This window comes from Corticium candelabrum, chromosome 7 (genome assembly GCF_963422355.1).
Source record: "Corticium candelabrum chromosome 7, ooCorCand1.1, whole genome shotgun sequence".
In the NCBI taxonomy this organism is placed as follows: Eukaryota; Metazoa; Porifera; class Homoscleromorpha; order Homosclerophorida; family Plakinidae; genus Corticium; species Corticium candelabrum.
In genome coordinates this window covers 2026523-2049310 of record NC_085091.1, presented here as the reverse complement: position 1 = coordinate 2049310, position 22788 = coordinate 2026523, and the positions used below count along the sequence as shown (strand labels likewise).

Genomic DNA, 22788 nt, shown 5'->3' with positions numbered 1-22788 from the left:
CCACTTCTTATTCACCTATGTCTAGTAAGCTATACAAACCCAGCATGTCAATCAGTAATGATTATTAATATCAGACTGAAAATCAAGGAGAACACCTTACTTGTACTGCACCTAATTCATCAGAACAATCAATACAACTGTTGGGAAATGATATCAGACAGACATCCATTTGAGCTAAAATGACAGCAACATACAATCTCATGCTGTCAAGATCAGAACATTACTACAACCGAAACATAAATGTTGATATCAATGGCTACACTTGACCAATCAGGCAGTGTAAGTGGACGACGAGACAATGACGGTGGCCGGTTCAGTTGGTGTGGATGAATTGACCGAGTTTGGAAAGCAGCTCATACGTGTGAGCACCAAAGTAATCTCTCTGTGCCTGGATGAGATTAGCTGGTAAGCTGCCTGATCTGTAGCCATCATAAAAGGCGAAAGCAGTGCTGAAGTATGGAGTGGAGATACCAAGAGTGACAGCCATTGCACAGACAGATGAATAACAAACACAAAACAACTACACACTGATACACAAACGCGTAAACAGACAGAAGATCGACCTTCTAATGATGCAGCCTCCTCTCCACATGAGAGCAATTGATCCATAGTTGAGTGTTAATTGCATGTATCCCTTTGCCACTTCTCTCAGCAGCATGAAGCCCTGGGCATACGAGATAATCTTGGATGCATACAGAGCCTAACCACACCCACACATATCACAATCAATGAACAACGAGATCCTCCACGACTCCTCACTGTCTACCTGTCTGATGTGCTCCACAATTTCCTTCCTGTCACCTTCATATTTGGTCGTACTCGGCCCTTTCAAGCTCTTGCTAGCTGTTACTCTCTCGTCTTTCAAAGAGGAAAGGCAACGTGCAAACACAGACTCACCTACAATAGACAATGTGCACGAGTTAGTGCACACATTATAAAATGTTGTTTTCCTGTTGTTTGTCTGACCGATCAGTGTGACAGGAATGCCCAAGTCGAGTGAAGAGATGGCTGTCCATTTGCCTGTTCCTTTCTGCATTAGAATTAAATGTTACATGTATTATTGTTTGACCAATAGCTTAGCATCAAATACAGAACAACAAACAAGCAAACACACACAAACAAAGAAACAAACAAATAGTCATATCGACCGACAAACAGCAGGCGCGTACCTAGGGGGTTCGAGAGGATGCAAACAAACCGGCCCACTTCAGTCGGAGGTCCGCTCTTACCTCGATCTGTATACGACCAACCATGCATGCAATGTTTGCACCGTGCAGACATACGGGCTGTAACTGCTAAAGTGCTGGCTTGCATGGGTCCCACATTCCAGATGCATGTCAGAGCGGAGGGAACGGCTATGACACGGGTTCTCGACGAATTGTCTGTGACTCGTGTAAACAGTGTGTTTTCCACGCAGTCGATCATGATTGCTATACAGTGGTAGGTACTAAAATTGATTTTGGTGATTTCTGCTCCTAATGTGGTTAGCGAAAGCTACGAGACGTGTCAAGTCTATAGTCTCTTGCACAGCTCCTCTTACTTAACGCGAGCGCGAGGAGCGGGGCTGTGCAAGAGACTATGACACAGGAGATCTAGAGGCTCAATCACAAAGAGCTGAGGCATAATCGTGAGCGTGCGGTAGCTAGACAGGTATAGTAGTTGCATACAATGACCACGCCTACTAGAATAGAGCATGTTGAACTGACTAGGAGGTTCATTAGAGCATTAAAAGAACAAACCCATGAAATGCTCCAGGTATGCCTCTGAACAGACATACAAAACAGTCACACAGACAGACAGACAAACAGTCACACAGACGGACAGACAGACAAACAGACAGATTGTTTTATTCTCTCCCAAACTGTAAATGTAACAATCGCAAAAATGAAAGCATCCTAAGCATTAACAAATACTACTGAAATGTCTGAAGTCATAGCTATTATCCTAATGAACATAGTGCTGAATATCTACATCAAAGAAATAATCATCTATTTTACCTACATGCAATCTACTTATCTTCTTTAATATAACTCTAGCGTTACATCTCTGGATAATTATAGAAATCTGTCTACACCATCGACAGACAGACAGACAGACAGACAGTTAGACAGACAGTTAGACAGACATTTCAGTGGCTCACCCATGGGTCAAACATATTATTTCCCAGGCAGCTTTGGAAGATGGCGCAACTGCAGCCAAACAAGAAGCCGTGAAATCACAGAAATATGCTGGTGAGTTGGACATGTGGGGCAAATCCTTTAACTGTATTGCCCTAGTTTTTAAACATTTCGGAAGATGGGGACATGATGCTTTTCAGTTCCTTAATCGACTGTCCATCCTTTCAACAGATGAAGATGGAAGGAAGAACAGCAGAGAGTTCAAGACGGACTGGCGTCGCTGTTTGTCTATAGCATTGCAAAGATGCAATGCTAATGTGATTAGTAGAAAATTAGGAAGAGCATAACAGTCTAAAAACTCTCTAAACGTTGATGAAGCATTTGTTAATTATAAGTAGTTCGGTTTTGTTGTGTGGCCCATTGTGGGCTTTTGGACTGGTGTTTGGACAATTACACAGTAATAGTGCTGATGTATGAGAATATATGTATTGACAGACAGACAAACAGACAGACGGACGGACGGACGGACGGACGGAAGGACAGGCAGGCAGGCAGGCAGACAGACAGACAGACAGACAGACAGACAGACAGACAGACAGACAGACAGACAGGCAGGCAGGCAGGCAGGCAGACAGAAGTTGGTGTCCACCAAGGTGACCCTTTAGGTCCGGCTTTGCGCTGACCATCCATCCATCTCTTGTCAACCTGCAGAATATCTATCCCGAAATCCAAGTTCTTGCATACTTGGACGATGTCTTCTTGGTGGGTGCTCCCGCTGATGTGATCAATGCGTTCAACTCTCTGTCTGTTTGCTTCCAGGTGCTGGGCTTGAACATCCGTCATGACAAATGTGATCTCTAGTGTCCAGATTTAAACATCTCTATCCCAGACTGTCCAGTCCCTGTCAAGTTCGATGGCATTGCTATTTTGGAATTGCCAATTAGTACAGCAGACTCTGTCTACAGCTATTGCTCTTCATTTGCCGATTCTGGTAACCGTCTGTGTGATCAATTGGTTGCCTTGAATGATGTACAAAGCGCTTCTTTGCTGCTTCGGTACAGTCATGTGCCTCGCCTGATCATTTAGCCAGAACTGTTTGTCCTAGTCTGCTTTCAGAGGCAGCTGAAATTCACGATCTTCAAACTCGTTCAGTCTTCTCCAATTTGTTATCCTATGATCATCTCAGTGATTCCGTGTGGTGGCAGGCTTCTCTACCCATCCGTCTGGGAGGTTTTGGTCTGTCCTCAGTCAAGTCTGTTTCACCTTGTGCCTTCTTAATTGGCTTCGTGGATTCAGGCTCTTCGATCTTTGCTTGCCTATACGATTCTCCAATTTGAAGTCATTTATAGACTCCTTTCTTGCAAGTCCATCAGAATTTCCTACGGGTATTGTGTTAAGCAGCCTTATTCCTGCTGCCAGTAAGTTGTCGGATTACCTTCCAGAAAACAAGCTCCAAAAGAAGTTATTTATCTTCTGAGTTAACTAGCTGAATCTTTACTCAACAACGTTCTGAAAGCGTCTGTTTCGATGAGGAATGCTGCTCGTTTTCGTTCTCTAACTGATAAATTAAAGGTGCGGGTGCCTGGATTGGTGTGGTTCCTTCCTCTGCATGCTCCGCAATTGACTCTTGCGTAAATCGCTCGGCGTGCAATTAAGCTGAGGTTAGGTTTGTCGGTTTGCTCATCCGAATGGTTAAGATCATGTGAATGTGGAGCTGTTTTGGATGATACTGGATATCATCTTTGTCTTGTAAATTTGGCAGATCCTCGAAGGCCCATTTGTTGCCATGAATCTATTGCAGAGGTTTGGGCGGATTGTCTCAGGGAGCTTCACTTACCATGCAGAAGGGAATCTAGGCATCGTCAGGTCTGGTACAAGTCAAAATAGACAATCACGATGTCTACACGGGGAGGTACCGTTTGGATCTGAGTTGTAGTAGAAGCTGACATGGTTGAGAAAGTCATTCAGTCTCTGAGGGGCATTAAGGTTCCCGGTTCGGACAATATCTGTGAGGAACACTTGATGTATGCCCCAGGTTGCGTCATTGCTCATATCTCAATTCTTTCACTTGTATGTTGATTCATGGCTATCTGCCCAACTCCATGACAGATGGGGTTAAAGTACCAATAGTGAAAGATAAACTTGTCAGCAGATCTGACATGTCAAACTGTCTTCAACAATTTCTAAGATCTTGAAACTTGTGTTAGTGGACATGTGTAAGTCTAATCTTCAGTCAAGCAATCTTCAATTTGGCTGCAAAACATAGTACAACTATGTGCTCATTTCTAGTACGAGAGACTATAGAATATTTCAATATGAGAGCATCTCCTGTATTTTCTTGTTTTTATGGACGCCTCTAAAGCCTTTGACAAGATCAGTCATGCATGATAAATTGTTTGGCATCTTGGAAGATCGAGGTCTCAATCCATTAATTTTACGGTTACTGGAATACTTGTACAAAAATTTGAAAGGCAGAGTTAAGTGGGGACGAGTCTTATCTGATACATTTGCTGTAACTACTGGTGTGCGACAAGATGGTGTCCTTTCACCATCATTGTCTTCTATTTACATCGACGATCTATTGGTAAAGATTAACAGGTCGGGATATGGTTGCAGTGTTGGAAAAGTTAATATAGGAGCAGTGGCCTATGCTGATGACATCTGTCTCTTATCTGGCTCCTCATATGGCTTACAACAATTACTACATATTTGTTCTACATTTGCTGTTGAGAGGCACTTAGTGTTTAATTCTTCTAAGACAACGTGTATTCGTTTTGTCTCCAGTAGAGCATCGTCGTTGTCAACGTTGCCCCTACCTAAGCTTATTCTTGATGGGAATATCCTGGACTTTGTTCAAAGCTGGAAACATCCAAGCATTTTCAGCTGTATTCTAGGGGTGTCAGTTGTAATGTTGCAGTGATAGTCAACTACCTAAAGTACGTGTAGCGTGGAATGATGCTATAAGGAAAATTTGCAATGTCAGAAGAAGAGGATGTCATGTCGATACAATGATTTACTCCACCGGTCTTTTGCCTTTGCCCGAGATGCCGAGGAAACGAAAGCTACAGTTTTGTCTTCTCTAATTCAGTCTGAGAACAGTGCTATCGCGTACATTGCGTCTCTTATGTATAATTCTCAGCAGTCGTCCTTTTTTACTTCATGCGGGGAATGAGAATTGCATTACTGCCAAAGCCACACCAGGGTACTGTCTAGACAGTCAATTGCTCATGACATTTGGAAGAACGTTGATTTATCTCTAGGCGCGAGGCTGCAAGCTTGGCATGCCATTGGTTGTTTGAACCAGCTAGAAGTAGTAAACCAGTACTAGAAGACTTGTTTTCAATAGATTGATGCCACAGTAGTTATATTACTTGTTTGTTTGTTTCTGTTATTTGCACCATTAATTTTAATGAGTGCGACGTCATGTTATAATAATATCGGACAGCCGCCGTCTTTTTTGTACCACAATTCACTGTCTGCACCTTGAAATAATAGGTACATGTCTCTTCTACTCGCAGTGATAACAACAGATCGGCAGCTTTGCACGTTGCTCTTCAGGAATATCGAACACCCGATTTTGCTTGATGCGAGTGCACTATAGGCGAAGGATTGTGTTAGTGTTGACTGCAGACGTCTACTAAATGCCCACCGAGCACGGAAATTAAGTCTTTGACTCGTCTCCGTATCAAACAAAAGAAGTATTTGGAGAGAAAAGCAGATCTTGAAATGACTCCTATGATGCATGTATGGTCACTATAGACGCGGAATAGACAACTACAATCGCAAAAAGCATGTCAAAAGGCGACGAGTGTATGACGCGGTGGTAGGGTCTGGCAGCGCGAGGCGATATGAGCCGTAGCACCTCAGAGCCGTGTACTACCTAGCCTCGTACCCAGGCCCTTTTGCGCGCCCGGAGAAGAGTTCGCAAACGATGGCGATGTTCAGCATGAAGGAGGACTATAAATGTTCTCAGGTTAGCACCTGTAGATTCATTCATTTGTTTGTGGACGGCCATATCTAGATAATATTAATTCTTTCGATACAGAGACGAGTCAAAGGCTCTTCATGCTCGTTGGACATTTACAAAATGTCTGCAGTCACAATTGATCGCGGTTCTAGCCTATTTGCACTCGCATCAAGCAAACTCGGGTGTCCGATATTAGAGAACAAGACCCGCCCCTCTTCTTCAGCTTCCTGAAGAGCAACGTGCAAAGCTGCCGGTCTGTTGTTATCACTACGAGTAGAAGAGACATGTACCTATTATTTCAAGGTGCAGACAGTAAACTGTGGTACTGTCGTAAGCAAAAACGGCGGCTGTCCGATATTTGATGGGCGTGTCCGTTAGAGAAAGCAGCGGAAGTTCTATTTTGTCACCGTGAACAGCAATACGCCAAGTGATCAAGCTGAATCTAGCACGTCGTGTTACCGTGTGCCTACTCTCTACATTCATGCCTTAGATACAAGAAATCTTCGTCTGGTTTCCGTACGCCAGTGTCCGATATTGGGGAATGTCCGATAATTGATGTATGACTCTACATGCATGCATAAGCATGACTGCCTCTATTGTATTTGAGAGTAATGCAGTGGGGCTGAAAAAGTAATTAGGGGTCATGCTGCTTGATGGTCCACAGCTCGTAGCCTGTACGTCAGCAAATTAATTAATTATAATCAAGTGCTACAAATTAAAAAACGGATTTCAACTTACATCTTGTAACGTGAAAATTTGATCAAGAAATCACCCAGCAGTGGCCATGCAGTTCTAGCACAGCCTTCTCAAAATAGTTATTGCTGCACGTGACAGAAATGCATACGGGGCTTTTGCTTGACACGTCACGACGTTCTATCTGCGGCACACTAGAAGAGGTGAGACGTCTAAACGTAGCGTTTGCTTTCCTAATTTGGATAATCAATTTCTTATCAACATTACAGTACATGTGCGTACCTAGAGAAATCGCTGCTCACGCACGTGCTGTTTACGTAATTACAGTGGCGTCGCGATGGCTCTCCAGAATTGGGAAATCCATGAACCCACTACAAGACTTGCAACCTTTTCAATTGTCTAATATTGTCAATTTGAGAAGGCGAAGCTCACTCTGCGTGGTTCCTAGTGTGCGACGCCATTGTGTCAACTTTTTTATATTCTGGTACCCTAGCGGCAGCTAGAAACGTAACAACTATCTACTGTAAGATAACGGTTACGGCTGTGCACTTCGTGACAGTCAGAATCGTTCTGATCTATTTCCGATTACACATACGGGATAGTGAATCTAATTACATTACATGTCATCTATCTGTCTCTGGGTGGCTTCAACTCAAAAGTGCAGTGTCAAGCAATGGTTGCTAATTACGTAGTGTAGTCCTCCAGTAGGCGTCGTGGTGGTCTTGAGATCCTCCCCAGCCTTGTTGTTTTGACTGCAGGTTGACTTGCAGGTGCAGTTGGGGACTTGGCAGATTTTGGAGGGCTTTCTGTATTCGGAGATCTGATCTCCGTGTCTGGCAGTACGTTTGTCTCTTCAGGTTGATTTGGTGGTTGTCCTTCTGACAGGCTGGTGTTTGTTTGTTGTCCCGTCGGAGTGTACTTAGCGAACATTGTGTTGTCATCCCACACTTCTGTTGTCCTGTTTATGTGTGTTCTAGTTCTTCTCACTGTCCGTCCATTTGCTAGTCTGAGGATGTAGGATTGGGGCTCTGTGTGGTGTCCAATGACTTTTGCTGGTACCCATTTTTTTCCTCTCATTGTCCTTACGCTTTCATCAGGAAGCAGAGGTGAGTTCGTTGTGTTTCCTGTGGCTCCATAGAACGCATATTGGGATTGGTGGGCGATTAGTTTTTGTCTGGTCTTGTCTGCATCCATGTTATGTGGAACCAGAGTCTCAGTATTTATTGTTAGTTGGGTTCGGAGGTGTCTCCCCTGTAGCAGGATGGCAGGAGTAGGCAGGTCTCCTCCTATTGGTGTGTTCCTAAGGACTCTTAGAGCGTCATTGATTGTACGGCCCTCCTCCAACATCTTGGCCATCATTTTCTTGACTGTTTGGACACCTCTTTCCGCTTGGCCATTGCTGGCTGGGTAGCCTGGACTGGATGTGGTGTGTTGAAATCCCAGCTTCCTGGAGAACTTGCGAAATTCTTCGTTGGCGTATTGTGGCCCGTTGTCCGAGAATATTGTTTCTGGTATTCCAAAATTGGCAAAATGCTTGTCTAGGATAGTTATCACATCAGCTGCTTTCGTTGACTGGAGGTGATCTATGGTCACCCATTTGCTGTAGTAATCGATGGTAAGTAGGTAATGTTCCCCTTGTAGTTCAAACAAGTCTGTTCCCACTTTCTGGTAGGGGTAGTGTGGAACATCATGAGGTTTAGTGTCTGGCTTTGGGTTCTGGCTTCGATTTTCTTGGCATTTGCTGCAACTCGCTACCATGTCATGTATTTCATTGGTGTAGCCAGGCCAGTACACTGACGTCTTGGCCCTTTCTATACACTTCACTATTCCATAGTGTCCCTCATGTATACTGTTCATCACCGTTTTGCGCATTGTCACAGGGACGACAGCTTGGCTTCCTTTGAGGACAATGCCGTCTTTCTCTGTTAGGTCGTGTCTCACATTCCAGTACGGTTTGATTGGACCCGGGACACTCCTCCTTGTAGGTGGCCATCCTGTGTGTATGTAAGTGATGAGTGCCTGCATTGTAGGGTCTTGTCTGGTCGCTTCCGTACATCTTTCACGTCCAAGTGGTGTGGGAATGATTTGCTCTGTGACGGAGTCGATTTGCTCTTCTGTTAGTTCATCATAGTCTGTATAGGGTGTTGTAGATGGCATTCTGCTCAGAGAATCGGCCAGGACCATTTCTTTCCCGGAATGGTGCTCTAGCGTGTAGTTGTATTTGAGACATCGTAGGCGCATTCTCTGAAGCCTAGGACTGACTTCAGCAAGGGGCTTTTTCAGTATTCCAAGTAGTGGCTTGTGGTCAGTCTCCACTATGACATCTTGTCCATACACATACTGATGGAATCTTGTTAGTCCAAACTGGATGGCAAGCATTTCCTTCTCTATTTGTGCATATTTCTGTTGTATGCTGGACATTGTTCTTGACGCGTATTCTACTGGGTGCCCCTCTTGAATAACAGCTGCTCCCAACCCATGTTGTGATGCGTCCACAGTTAGTCTCACTGGTAATGCTGGATCAAAAAGTCGTAGTACTGGGGCCTTTGTCACTAGATCTTTCACATGCTGTAGGGTGCGGTCGTGAACGGAGTCCCACACCCATGCAGTCTCCTGCTGTGTTAGCTGTCGCAGTGGGCTGGCTGTCTCAGCCAAAGTAGGACAAAATTTCGACAAATATGTAACCAGGCCCAGGAGTCTTGAAACATCTGTCTTGGACTGTGGCTTTGGGAATTGCTCAATGGCCTCGACTTTTTCTGGGTCAGGTTTTATCCCTTCTGATGTAAGCACATGTCCCAGATACTTTAATTCAGTCTTTCTGAACTGGCATTTGGATCGGTTGAGTCTAAGGTTCAGCTCCCTACACCTTTCGAGGACCATCTGAAGGCGTTTGTCGTGCTCCTCTACGCTACAGCCTGATACAAGGATGTCATCCACATAGGTGTGTACCCCAGGTATGTCTGCAAAGGATTCTGTCACTATTCTGTGAAACACTTCTGGGGCAGAGCTGATTCCGAAAGGTAGTCGGCAATACCGGTAGCGCCCAAAAGGAGTTGCCACTGTTGTCAAGTAGCTACTTTCCTTGTCTAGGGCAATCTGTAGAAAACCAGATGTAGCATCTAGGGTTGAGAAATATTGTGAGCCTGCCAACGTGCCGAATATCTCTTCGGGTGTTTTCAATTGATAGTGCTCCCTTTGTATAGCCTTGTTCAACGCTCCTGGATCAATGCATATCCTTAGTTTGTCTTTACCTGGCTTTGTTACAAGGACTATGGGACTGACCCAATTAGTAGCCTCTGTTACTTTGGCTATGATGCCTTGTTTCTCCATTTCATCCAGTTGTGACTTCAGTTCCTGTCTGTACCTAAATGGAACTCTTCTAGCTGGTTGGATGACTGGTTGTGCATTTGTCTTTAGTTTGATGCTGTACTCTCCTGGTAGTCGTCCCAGTCCTTTAAAGACATCTTTGAACTCTGATATAGCTGTGGGTGTGTCCCCTGTTGCATCCACTGCTAGGGTCTGTTGTATTAGTCCCAAGTCAGTGATGGAAGGCAATCCTATGAGCGTCTCCACGTTCTCTCGTACTATGATGAATTCCATCCTGCGGGTGACTCCTTGAAATGTTGCCTCCATGGTTGTTTTCCCACAGACATCTAATTTTGTTCCTCCGTATGCTGTTAGCTGAACTTCTGTTGGCGTGGGAGGGCTAGCACAGAGGACGCGGTAAGCAGTGAATGGCAGTATGTTGCACGTTGCACCTGTGTCGATTTTGGCTTTCAAACCTCTCCCTCCTATGTCCAGTATTATGTTCCAGACTTTAGCCTTTGTTTTACTGGTTTGTGTCGTGGTACCGGTGCAGTAAGCGAAATGGTCTCTCTCCTCGTTCTCTGGTGTGTCTGGTGTGGCTCGTTGTGGCGATATCGCATTGGCCGTCTCCTTTGTTGTTTGTCGTCGGGCTAGTCTGTCCTTTTCTGCCTTTTTGCATGCTTCCGCCGTGTGATTCATAATGCCGCAATATTTGCATTGTTTTCCCCATGCTGGGCAGTTTTTTGGTTTGTGGTTTGTCGCGCAGTAGTGGCAAGGGCGCTGCTTCATGGCTTTCACCATGTGTACCGCCGCCGCGTCGGTGACGCATTCTTTCAAGGCTGTGGCGGTTGATGTCATACTGGCAATGTAACGGGTTGTCGCTTCCATTGACCTGCACATGTCTACAGCTTTGGTTAGGGTTAGGTCAGATTCTGCCAACAGTTTCTCGCGGACGTTGTCTGCGGTGATATTGATTACAATCTGGTCCCGGATGATCTTCGTTTTCTCCTCTTGGTGATATCCGCAGGTTTCCACCAGGCGCTGGTGTTTGTTTGTTGTCCCGTCGGAGTGTACTTAGCGAACATTGTGAATGGACAACATGACACACATAAACAGGACAACAGAAGTGTGGGATGACAACATGACATGTAATGTAATTAGATTCACTATCCCACTCCTGACACCAGAACGATTCTGACTGTCACGAAGTGCACAGCTGTAACCGTTATCTTACATCTACAAGCGCGACGCTATTGGGCCTACTTTAGTGGTAGTAATGTAAGACAAACGGAAAGATCAGGGGCGTGACCTATAATTAAATACTAGAGGTTGTAAAACTTTGTGATATGTGCACAGCAAAAATAATACAAACTCTAGCCAAGTTATTACCACGCCCATAAATTTTGTCACCTCGTAGCGTCGCACTGCTATCTCTAGTATGTAAGACCTTTAATTTTGTGCGGATTCGTTCAGTTTGCATGCAGCGTTTGGTGACTAATGCTTTATCCGAACTATAGTTTAATCAATAAAGCGTTAAATTAAAGTGCTTTGCAATGTTATAGGTGTTGGCATAATCAACAAAATTATGACTGTTATCACTCGAGCAGTAACGGGAGTTGTTGTAGGCGGTCTCATCTGGATTAATCAACCATTAGCAGAATTCCTAGTGGGCTTAACTTTGTTGATTCAAATTGGAATTGTAGTAGCAGGAGTGGTAACGTTTCTTCTGGCTATATATTTGGATAAAAATTCTGACAGACGTGAATTCTGGGCACTATTGATGTTCATGTGGATCGTCTTTTTTTGTAAGGAAACTCTACTGTTAATTTCTCGATGCATATTGTATTTTGTAAATTCGCATTATGTGTTTTTGTGTTTTGGTTGCAGTTTATGCAAACACGTACGCCCCGTTGCATTATGATCCCCCTCGAGGAAATTGTTGGGAACATGTTCGAAACAAGGTTTTTGCACTTTCTGAAGAAATTAGATTTGAAGACATCAGAGTGCTTGATGGACTGGTAGCTAACCGTCTCATTCAATCAAACAAGCACATCATGGAAATAAGTGAAAAGCGGGAAGACTGGAAACCGAAAGACAGCACCTGGTTGTTGACAAAAGTCCTTCCGTGGTCAGGAAATAGTGGCTACACCAAGTTCTGTTGTATGCTACATGCAAAGTCTAAGTTGCCTGAACTTGGAAGAAACGTTTGTAACAAGTGCCACCAATGGAATAACCACGAATGCGAAACAAATAATTCAGTGCAATTTGTTTTTGACAAATCTTGCTGGTCGGTACTTCTCACCTTCCGCCAGTCTAAGTTCGATGTTGACATGCCAATTGCATGGAAGTTTTTGAATGACTTGGATTTGGACTTTTCTTCAGTAGTGTCTAATGCATCGATGGTCTGCACTAACCAGAAAATCATGGTAAGCCTAGAACTCAACATTGATGAAAAGTATATCCTCAAGAAAATGTTTCAAGAAAACATTGCTCGTCATCTAGGAGTTAAGTTTTCTGAAATAGAGGTAGTTTACTCTAGAAGAAACAGTACGTTGATTCTGCTGCGTCTCTCACCGAGAGCTGGACTGCAACTTTTTATTACAATGCATGCAAGGAAGCTGAGAGATCAATTTGGCAAAATGATGGCAAAGGCGATGAGAGGAGATTCGCTGGCAAATGTCTCTATTCAGGTGAAGATAAGTGATGTACCACCATCTACACTGTATGTTGCTCCTACTGAACCCTGGCTAATGTCATATTACATGTGGACGTTACTGGAAGGTGAGAACATTAATACAAAAGTGCTTAGAATTAATTAATTGGGGCGAGCCTTGGCCAGACCCTTCCTATATGTGTACTGTACTGCGTTGAGATGTGAGTGATGGTGTACGTCCGGTCTTGCGACCGACCGGATTCTAGCGTTGATTGAGCCAATCACAGACATGATGGTTTGTGATGTCCAGGTTGCTGCGCGCCAGTCCCACGAGACTAATAGGAGAATGTGCAAACAGGCTCGAGCTTCTAGAGATGGCTGCGGCCGAAAATGCAACTAAATGTGAGAACACGTCGCTTTTACAAAGTAATTTACGTTTGCGTCATGTTTTTCGCGATGTCCAAACGCGCGCGTCTACGCGTGAATGAACTACTCGTAGCTTGATTTGAAGACGACAAATTTACAGGCAAATTTCTTTGCTAGAGTATCTACGACCGCGGTAGGAGCGTGTTCACACACAACAACGTGGTTTGCGTTCTGCGTTGCGCGGAGGTGCATGTACGAATCGGTTTGTATCTACGGTACTTCAGATTTCTACATACATTGTTCGTAGCTGACACATCAAGAGAGGAAGATGCTCAAAACTGATTGTACGTACAGTACAGCAGTCTCGCGTAGCCAGACCCCTTTCCGCCGCGTCATACATGTACACTATGCGAGACAAACTGATTGCTGTATGCGCGCCACGGCTGCAAACAGGCTGGAACTCAAAGAAATTTACGTTAGCACTAGACATAAACGTGCATGTTAGAGGCGATGACAAATCACTGTGTCTCAAATCTGTCTGTTCTCACTGAGGCTCGCCCCAACAATGTGTCTATACACGCTAGTATTCTAACTGTCTATCTCTATAGATGTATATGTGGTCACGTTTATTATTGCTACGATTTCTGTTATTATGATTCTTTCGCTTCGGATAGCAAGGCAGGATTATGATTCATCACATCACACTATTTTGGGACGACAATACGCCGCAAAAGGTATTATTAATTAAAAGCACACACATACCACCACATACATGCATGCAGACATTTCTATTGTTAAGAAGTCCGTAGTGACCCAGTATTAATTAAGAACATAAAATGTATATGTCTAGATCATGTTAGCTATAGGTAGTGTTCTCTCACTAAAATTGTTATAATATAATCAGCATACACTCATGCATACCAAAGACAGCTCCTTGGGAGAGCGGAGGGTCAGTGCACTTTCCGGCCATTCAATTTTTCAATTTTTTAGTTTGGTTAAAAATTAAAAAGTACATCGTGCATTTTAATCTTTAGACCAATATTTATCCAAAAATTAAAAATTACAAATTGAAAATTGAGTTACTACATATAAGAAAATCAAAAATACAAAATTGAAATGACAGCTGCCCTTTCCGGCCAAGTACATTCTATCTAGTCTTCAGTGACAGCACCTAGACGTGATAAAGCAATTTGATTGTTGGCACTGTCTCCTTCAAGGTGTACGCTCTAGATGACAATCCCTAGTAACAGGCTAAAATAAATAGCCTTCTAAGCAAATCACCGTCTTAGATCCGGAATGTTGAGAAAGACAACGCAGCTCGCAGTCAGAGTTCAGCAGATCATCCGGTCACACCAGCCTCAACAGTCTGTGTCAGAAATCACTACACAATTTTATTAAAGTCTTTATTGTTATTTGAAATTCACTTTCTGTTGACGGTACTCGCGTTGCGCATTATTAAATTCAGTCATAGATAGAAGTAGGTTTCCATAGTGTGACTAGGTCTGCAACTTGAACTGTTATTCAGTTCAGACAAGGTTTGGGTCTTATTGTTAGTGGAATAATGTACCAAAGTTAAGGTAATTAAATTAACGTGAATCTAATATATTTCAGTAGTCCTCTTTCTTAATTAATGTCTTGCTACCTTAGCTAAAGACCAAAATAATAAATGTGCACCATGGCATGGAGCTCAAGGAGATCGAGTAACAAAACAATTATTCTCTACACATGTTACAATGATTCCCAATGTAGTGAACCAAGTACTTTCAAATGTAGTTTACTAATGGTTTGCTTCTTAGGCCCAGAGCACGAAGCCCTTTTGATGTTACTTTACAGCCCTCTAGGAGTGCATTGTAGGCTGAGTTTCCACGCAGCCGGTCATCTCCCCTAGGAGAGAAAGACCTAGTAAGTGCATTGTGGAAGTATTCTCAAAGTCTTACACTCAACGTATTCTTCACACTGTTGATCGAGTCATCCAAGCTTTCAACAGTGGGTCAGTGTCTCCACTACCGGACTAACAAGTGGTTTAAGCTAAACTGGTTTAAGGATTAACCTGTTTCCACCTGTGCTAAACCAGTTATATTCTAAATCTAAACCGATTTCTTAAACCCGTTTTGTAGTAGGTTTAGCAAAGTGGTTTAGATTTAACTGTCACGTGACAGTAGCGCGCTTGTTTAGATGGCTTCTGACAACGCCATTTTGATGATATTGACTATTTTGCTGGGATAAGATTGCCTTAAAAAGATGAAAGGGTCGTAAGGACAAAATGAAATAACTAAACGAAAAAATCAGTAGCCACGGAGAGAGAGAAGACTCGGTGTCCTTGGTCATCGTCATGCAAATTCCTACTAGCAGATGATGACTTTATAAGCAACAGTTTCTCTGACTCAGTGACAGAGCAGCCCAATACTTCAATCAAAATAAGGCGTCCCAGACAGTTTGTTTTGCACATCCCAGATGTGGAAGTTCCTAGTGGAAACAGTCGTTTTCTTGAACTGGTTTAGTTTTTAATTAAACACGCTTAAGCTAAACTAGTTTATGGTGCAGCTAGTGGAAAACACGACCCTAGTGTGGCATTCTATGCCTTACCTAACAATTTCATCCTCTGAAAAGAATGAGTACATAACAATATGCAGCGTTTAATTCCTATATACAGCTTGTCCAACAGTTCCAATGTGTAACTCTAGAGTACTAACAGAACTCTAGAGACTCCATGGCAAAGCCAGACCAGCATGGCAAAATTTGGTGGGCAAAGCCAGCACGACTCAGCCCATGTTCACAGGACTTTCTGAAACTGAGTCAAACCGTGATTCCATAGCAACTGAAATGATTGTGTTCATCTATTAGCATGCACACACATTTAAATCAATTAATGATATCGAATTAATCCCCAAAACTAATCGATTGTTCCTCTATCAAAGTTCTATCATCCTGCCAATTTCATTAACTTAAAATCCATCTACATGTTTTTGGGTAATCTTGCTCACAAACAAACCAACGTCAATGAAAACATATTTGTCTGCAATGTCATATGGTGGTGATTTATTAATACACAATACATTTCAGACCATACCATTGCCATTTTGTAGACAGAAGACATGAAAGAGAAAGCAGACAGAAACAGTTTGAGACAATTGTCTACTAGACTTGACCCAGTCTCACTCTGCGCTCCTCATTCCCGGATTGTCAATCCTCGGCAGAGAGATTGACAATCCGGGGAATGACGAGGGTGGAGTAAGACTGGATCGAGTCTAACTGTCTATTGCTGTCAGAGAAGTTGGATCCACCAAGTGGAATGCTCTAGGGTTAGAAATGAATACAATCAAAATCACCTTTTCGGCCTCACCAAGAGTCTTGTACACAACTATGATAAATGGAAAAGATCATAAATGCAAAATCGTCAGCACAAAGAGAAAAATGAGACAAACTAACAGTTGTTAAGGGCATGTGATAAAATTAAACCATCAATACTTTAAGAGAGCTAGAGGAAAGAAACCATGACACAGAACAGTTTTTGAGCTAATTGAATCATCATGTTTCCACTAGCTGCATCTTAAACCAGTTTAGCTTAAATGGGTTTAAGAACTAAACCAGTTCAAGAAAGCGACTGTTTCCACTAGGAATTTGCACATCTGGGATGTGCAAAACAAACAGTCTACAAACGCCTTATTTTGAAGTATTGGGCTGCTTTGTCGCTGAGTCAGAGCAACTGTTGGTTTTCACTGATTCAGCATCTGCTAGTAGGAATTTGCATGACGATGACCAAGGACACCGTCTTGTCTCCCTCCGTAGCTACTGATTTCTTTCCCCTAGTTAACGACCCTTACATCTTTTGTAAGGGTCGTTAACTAGGGGAAGTTAGCTAGCTAGCGCAAGTTCATAGTCAGTGCCTCACTGTGAATAGTGATGATACTATTTAATTCGCTAGTATAACAATTCCTTTAGCTAAGTGGATAGGAAGGTACTTGAATAGTAGCAAGTGGCACCGTGCCCATGCAAAGTTTAGAAACAAATGTGCTATTTTCATTAAGTTTTCGTTTTTTGAACCATATGGCTGAATGTGTGGCCCTGCTGAAGAACCGTTGGACTGCAAGCCTAGGGTCAAACTGTGCCAGAGGCGGACCATCAACGCTAATCCTCATCAAGTGATACTTCTGTTGCTTACTTTTGTTCCTTTTTACCTTGTTACGTAGTTACATTGGAAGTCTCAATAACTGCTAATGAGATGGATAGTTTCAGCAGGTGTTCTGCTAACATGCTTGTTTCATGTAGTGCACAGCAAGTACAGATGGTTCATAATTGAATAAAGATATAATAGTATATACAATAACATAACAATAGCCAATGCCTAGTATCCTCTCATAATGCTGCATGGTTTATGATCAGTGATTGGCCCATGAAATTGTAAAGGTCAAATACCTGTAAGCTATCATCAATTCAATGAAACCTCCAGCTCAAGATTAGTCAGCAACTTATTATAATGACTCATGTATTCATTCTACTACTGCATAAATGGTTGGTTGATCTTCTAATTTATTTCCTGTTTAGATAACCCCAAAATTCCTACATCCAAAGATATGCAAATGTCTCAGAGAGATGAGTGGTCTTTCCTTCTTTATGGTGGGATATGGTTGTCATGTTGATATTCATTCAGTGTTATTAGTTCATATTGTTTCATTAGTACAATATAAAATTGGCAGAGATATCTGGACACTGGCATCAATGTTGAACATTAATGACGCGAAAGTGGACATTATAAAAGAAGACGTCTCTGACCTCAGTGGAGCGTGTGGTGCTGTCTTGAAGATGTATAAAGAGCAATGGAAAGGCAGTGCAGCTGACGCAAAACGTAATATTATAAAAGTACTAAGGGATAAGCCATTGCGTCGATATGACATTGCAGAGATACTTTGTACCCAATGCTAGTTGTAGTAGTTGATTCAAGTGAAAACTCAATTCATAGCAATGTCTGCATAGGGTTACTATATGTTTATAATCTTTCTTACATAATGTTTAGAAGTGTGACTGTAGCATGATGAAAATACCGGTAACATGTTTTACCTGTACCCATTTTTTCTTTGATTTTTGATGTACCAGTGCTTGGAATCCAGGAAGAATCTTTGCCTCTCTTTGATCTCTCGGCATGGTTATTTTGTTCAAGCCCAAGCCTTGAAAACAAAGCAAACAAATTTATAATACCTGAAATAACTCGGTAGCAACAGATCTCGATGAATCACTTGTCATCAGCACTGTAGATCTGGTTCTCTTTCCTGATACGAACAGCTTCCATTCGTCAATGTCTACAGTGTTAACGTGCTGTTATTACTTGGGAAATGTATGAAGGCTATAAGCAATGTCTACCTGCTGCCACTCATGACATATCCCTGGTCTTCAAATGACTGGCTCTCGTTGATGTGAAACCAATCTCTCCATGGCGTGGAGTTCGTTTCCCTTCTGCTACATACTTTGCCATTGCTTCACCTTCACCCAGCAGCAACGCACTACCAAAACTAAACACAGCAAAATGAGATATCTGTTTATTTATTCCTTGCAATAAACAGATATGTCCCATACTCTGATAATCCTTTGTCGTCAACCTGCACTTCTGTCTCTAAGTAAAGGACAAAGCACATCACCATCAAAGACTATGACATGTTGTGACCTTCAATCATGTAGGAATGCTAATACCATTATTCTTCAGTTGTCTATCCTTTGACAACTTGCAGCAGCTAAGTGGAAGAGAATTTGTTGATTCACTGTTGAACTGAAGATTAGAGTTGCCCAATGTCATCGCCACAACGGCTTGGTGGTGTCAAAAATTGCCAACCAATTTAGCGAGTATGGTGTTATAAATCATGATTTACAAAGATTTTGGCAATGTCAGTGTTTTCCTACAATACATTTTATGCGTACGTGTAGCAAATTTTGCCTCCCTGTACACCAGCCCGTTGTCTGAACCAGGTGTGCTTGTGTCACAGGTACTAAAACAGGTAGATGACTGATTCAAACTGATTTTATTATACTATACTTCAAATAAACCATTCTTATTTGATGCCGCCTTTGTACTTGCAGTGAAACCCTTGCATTTCATTCAATGATTGCTTTGAATAAATGAGATAATCCTTAATTAAGTCTTAGAAATTATACTACATTTCATCCTATGCTTCATTTCAGAGAGGTCCCTGTTGCTGTTACATTCCAATCGCAGCTCAAAAATTTCTGAACGCAAATTAAACAGCTCACACAAGTTGGGAGTGGCCTAGGAAAAACCCTGACTGTGGGTTTTTTGCAGCAGAGAAATAGTTGACAATATTATAGAAAGTTTGAAAAATAATAGGGGATGTTTTACAGTAACACAAGGTGCAAACCGCTTGAGTAAAAGATGCAAGGGATATGGATAGAGCCTAGATGCAGATATATATATAACCAACCCTTAGCAAATAAGTGGTCTGACTGGAATTTGCAGTGACTGTACCTACACGTGTACCTTGCGTTTACATGCAATGATGTGAACAGTTTGCCAAATAAATACCTTAGGAATATTGTTCTTATTAGTAATTAGTGTGTAGCGCTTTTAATAATATTTATTCATTTTACTTATTTCTTATGCTGTGTTTGGTGAGGCAATATTGCTGGTAGCCACCCTTTTATTTTCTTGGCTGTCGAGGTGTGTATAATAATAAAATAATGTCACATTTTAAAAATTCTGGGAGACACCTTAATTAATAAGTCAATTATATGTTTGTCTCACTAGACAACTCTAATCTTTCCAATGTTGTATGGGAACATCTGAATTAGAGATGAAACTCAACATTTCGCAATAGAATCGGATGCTTTTGTGACAACATTATCTCAACCATCCTATACTATAAACGCCAACCCTCCCTTCCATCTGTCCTGAATGTGTGATACACTTGAGTTTGTCTATTCAATTAACCAAGCATGGGATGTGCGAAGCTCGCCAGCCACTGTACGCCATTCTCTAATTCCCACAACTGGTAGAGTGCAAGATGTGCCCGCTGCAGTCCTAGTAAACCGGCTAACAGGACTGCTTGTGCGTGCATGCTTCTGTTAGTGTGTCATGGAAGGTGCCTCTTCTTGGCGGAAGTGGCGTCATTCTGGCGTTTATTATGTGGGAAGAGTCGGAGATGGGGATGCAACATTTACAAATCAGTGTTCCATCCAGGAGTTACATTGGCCAGAGCAATAATCACCAAGAATGGCACCTTGGCTTGTAACTACCAAAACAGGATACTGCACTGGCTCAATTAGCCTAGTCCCTAGACTCACGCGAGTCTGGGGACAAGGCTAGGCTCAATGTGGTGCTATTTTGCATAACACAAACTAGCATGCATGTATATAATTATTAATAGACTGTATCTAAACTCAATTCGATGTAGTTCATGCTACAATTGTAGTTGCAATTCCCCACGGCTTGCTAAAGGCACAGAGTGTGCCAAATGTAAGGCAGAGATTATGTCCCACTTAAAAACCCTACAGATGGAACACCAAATATGAAGCTAGTAGTACTGGTTGTGTCATCAAGCTAACATTCTATAGAACAAGTGTAAAAGAAGAGAACTGATGCAGATGGCAATGTATTATACAGTAAGCTACATCAGACACTAGTAAACGACACAGTAACGTAATTTCATTATTTACTAATACCAAAGATGCAGTCCTATGTGCATATAATCAAATCAGACTGGACTATTTCATCTGTATTTAGACTTTCCTCGATACTTATCGTCTTGGTAAGAGGCCTCTCCGTAATGATCCCTACGACTTTTATCACGTTCGTATCCATAGCCTGATCTTCTATCACCATTATAGTCTCTAAATCGTTCTCTCTGACCTTCCCTTGGATGGCGATCCCTCCTCTCCCTTGACCTACTGCGACTGCGTGAGCGATGTCGATGCTGGCGATGCCTACAAATAGGAGATGCATTCCTCTTGTTTCGTCTAGCATGTCGTGATCGATTTGACGGTCGAGGCGACTGGTCTCTTGTGTTTGGACGTGGTGAGCTACGCTGACTGACACGTGGAGAACTATCGCTGCTCTCATCACCACTACCACGACTGTTTTCCTCACTGAGAGACCCACTGCTTCTGTCAGACACAACCACAGGACTTACATCGCCAGACTTTGCTTCCCTCCTTGACTGTGAATCAGTTTTCCTAGTGTCATAATTTTCATCCTCCTTGTCAGCAGTGGGTTTCGATCCAGTGGCACTTCCAGCTTGTGGCGAAGCCGTACGAGAGCTAGTCCGACTACCGGTCTCTAGACCATTTGATGTCTCGATGTCTCTAGAACTGACGATTACCTAACAAAAACAAGAAATAAAAATCATAATATGGAAACACATGTCAAGCTGTGTACCCCAGTTTTCTTAGCTTCGAGTTGCTTCTTAGCCTCCGTTACTGCTTCTACTAGTTTCGATAATTCTCTCTAAGAATGACCAAAAATTGAAAATGCAAACAGGAAAAACTCCATCCAATATTAACTCACTTGAGGTCTTCCATAATGTTCCAAGATAGTGCAACTGATTTCCTACACAAGAGGAAGTACACAATAAGACACAGTACACAACATGCCTAGTTGGACTGACTACACCTCAATGTCTTCATAACAAGCTTCAAACAACAACCACCAGGGTGGGTTCTCAGGAAGGGGAATCTACAAACAGACGAGAGAATTACTTGATAAGCAGAGTCAGAAAAATCAGACAAACAGACAGACAGACAGACAGACACTGTATTAGTGTTGCTGTAAACGTTTCTCTTCTAAGTTGCTCAAGATGTAAATGTTTGATTTAAAATATATGTACGAGACACAGAGAGACAGGTAAACAGACACAAGTCTGAAGTCAGACATAAAAATGCTTTTAATTCAATGGACAGATCTCATATGCTCAATCAAGTGTCAACTTCATTTCCAGATATCTTCAGTCACGCTTTCCAGGTCTATTCAGGCCTAATCCACTCGTGTATCTGAATGAAGAGAAGACAGTTGTCTTGGAATCTCAACAAAATGTCCATCAAGGGGACCCTTGTCAACAATAGTTCAGATGTCGAATTGCTATACACACAATAAGATAGAATTCGTACTTTGTCTACTTTCTATCATTTCTAATCATTTTATGTGACAACACACCTGCACTTGTTGTGGGATGTATGCATATACTCACACCCAAAATGTTGACACTTTCCTTCAAGATCCTTTCTGCTTCTTGCCACTTCTGTTGTCTCAAAAGGACTTTACCAACACCAAATAAACCTGAATACAAATAAACAAACAAAAAAATTTACTTATTAATATTGCCATGCTTCATTTCATCTGCAGATGGAACAGTCTTAACTTGCCATCAACATTGTGCCACAACAAAAGAAACATCTGCTGTTCATCGTAGCCACTTTCACTGCCCCATGTGTGATATAGTCTGCGGGCGAAAAGACCACTTTGTAACTCATATCCATCGTTGTCATCAAGCAGGTAAACAATTTGGAACTACTTAGACGGTCAGATTCAAACAGTTAGAAAAAGGGATTGAACAGATGTCACACCCACCGGCCCTATAACCTTCATTTTCTTAAATATTGTACATCTAGAAATTTCCTATTCACGATTCCGTCATTTTCACTTCTTCAGGGCTTTGTTAGATTTTCATTTTCTCCTAAGCTAAAGATGT

The 22788-nt window shown here is 42.3% G+C and overlaps 4 protein-coding genes and 1 pseudogene across 18 annotated transcripts in view; 1 reads left to right on the top strand and 4 right to left on the bottom strand.

Moving 5' to 3' along the window:
- Nucleotides 1-163: 163 nt before the first annotated feature.
- Nucleotides 164-1092, bottom strand: LOC134182096 (6-phosphogluconate dehydrogenase, decarboxylating-like). Its single transcript, XM_062649431.1, has 4 exons — nt 967-1092; nt 767-897; nt 564-700; nt 164-449 (listed from the first exon to the last, which is right to left on the bottom strand). Exons 1-4 carry the CDS (start codon nt 1034-1036, stop codon nt 314-316), a joined length of 474 nt encoding a protein of 157 aa, XP_062505415.1. The 5' UTR covers nt 1037-1092; the 3' UTR covers nt 164-313.
- A 5878-nt stretch (nt 1093-6970) lies between these two features.
- On the top strand, nt 6971-18238 carry LOC134182079 (uncharacterized). Its single transcript, XM_062649410.1, has 6 exons — nt 6971-6980; nt 11646-11888; nt 11971-12864; nt 13711-13836; nt 17648-17719; nt 17781-18238. The coding sequence occupies exons 2-6, from the start codon at nt 11669-11671 to the stop codon at nt 18023-18025; spliced, it is 1557 nt and encodes a 518-aa protein (XP_062505394.1). The 5' UTR covers nt 6971-6980; nt 11646-11668; the 3' UTR covers nt 18026-18238.
- Nucleotides 7335-11107, bottom strand: LOC134182624 (uncharacterized protein K02A2.6-like). The gene has a single exon (XM_062650055.1). It carries the CDS (start codon nt 10981-10983, stop codon nt 7462-7464), a length of 3522 nt encoding a protein of 1173 aa, XP_062506039.1. The 5' UTR covers nt 10984-11107; the 3' UTR covers nt 7335-7461.
- LOC134182080 (NF-kappa-B-activating protein-like) lies at nt 18102-19292 on the bottom strand (annotated as a pseudogene).
- Nucleotides 19293-20488: 1196 nt separating this feature from the next.
- The window catches only part of LOC134182264 (cyclin-L2-like), a 10714-nt gene continuing 8414 nt past the window's right edge, over nt 20489-22788 (bottom strand). For 2 of the 15 annotated variants that reach the window (XM_062649654.1, XM_062649655.1), the window contains 7 exons: nt 22668-22788; nt 22463-22607; nt 22288-22376; nt 21714-21776; nt 21609-21650; nt 21480-21548; nt 20489-21423 (listed from right to left, as the gene is read on the bottom strand). The exon at nt 22668-22788 is cut by the window's right edge and continues 26 nt beyond it. In XM_062649654.1, the coding sequence (XP_062505638.1) occupies nt 20815-21423; nt 21480-21548; nt 21609-21650; nt 21714-21776; nt 22288-22376; nt 22463-22607; nt 22668-22685 (1035 nt within the window). In that variant the 5' untranslated portion in view covers nt 22686-22788 and the 3' untranslated portion in view covers nt 20489-20814. Of the gene's footprint in view, nt 21424-21479; nt 21549-21608; nt 21651-21713; nt 22179-22253; nt 22377-22458 lie in introns of those variants that run through there. The other 13 variants (XM_062649659.1, XM_062649660.1, XR_009970298.1 and 10 more) reach the window with 11 other exon arrangements.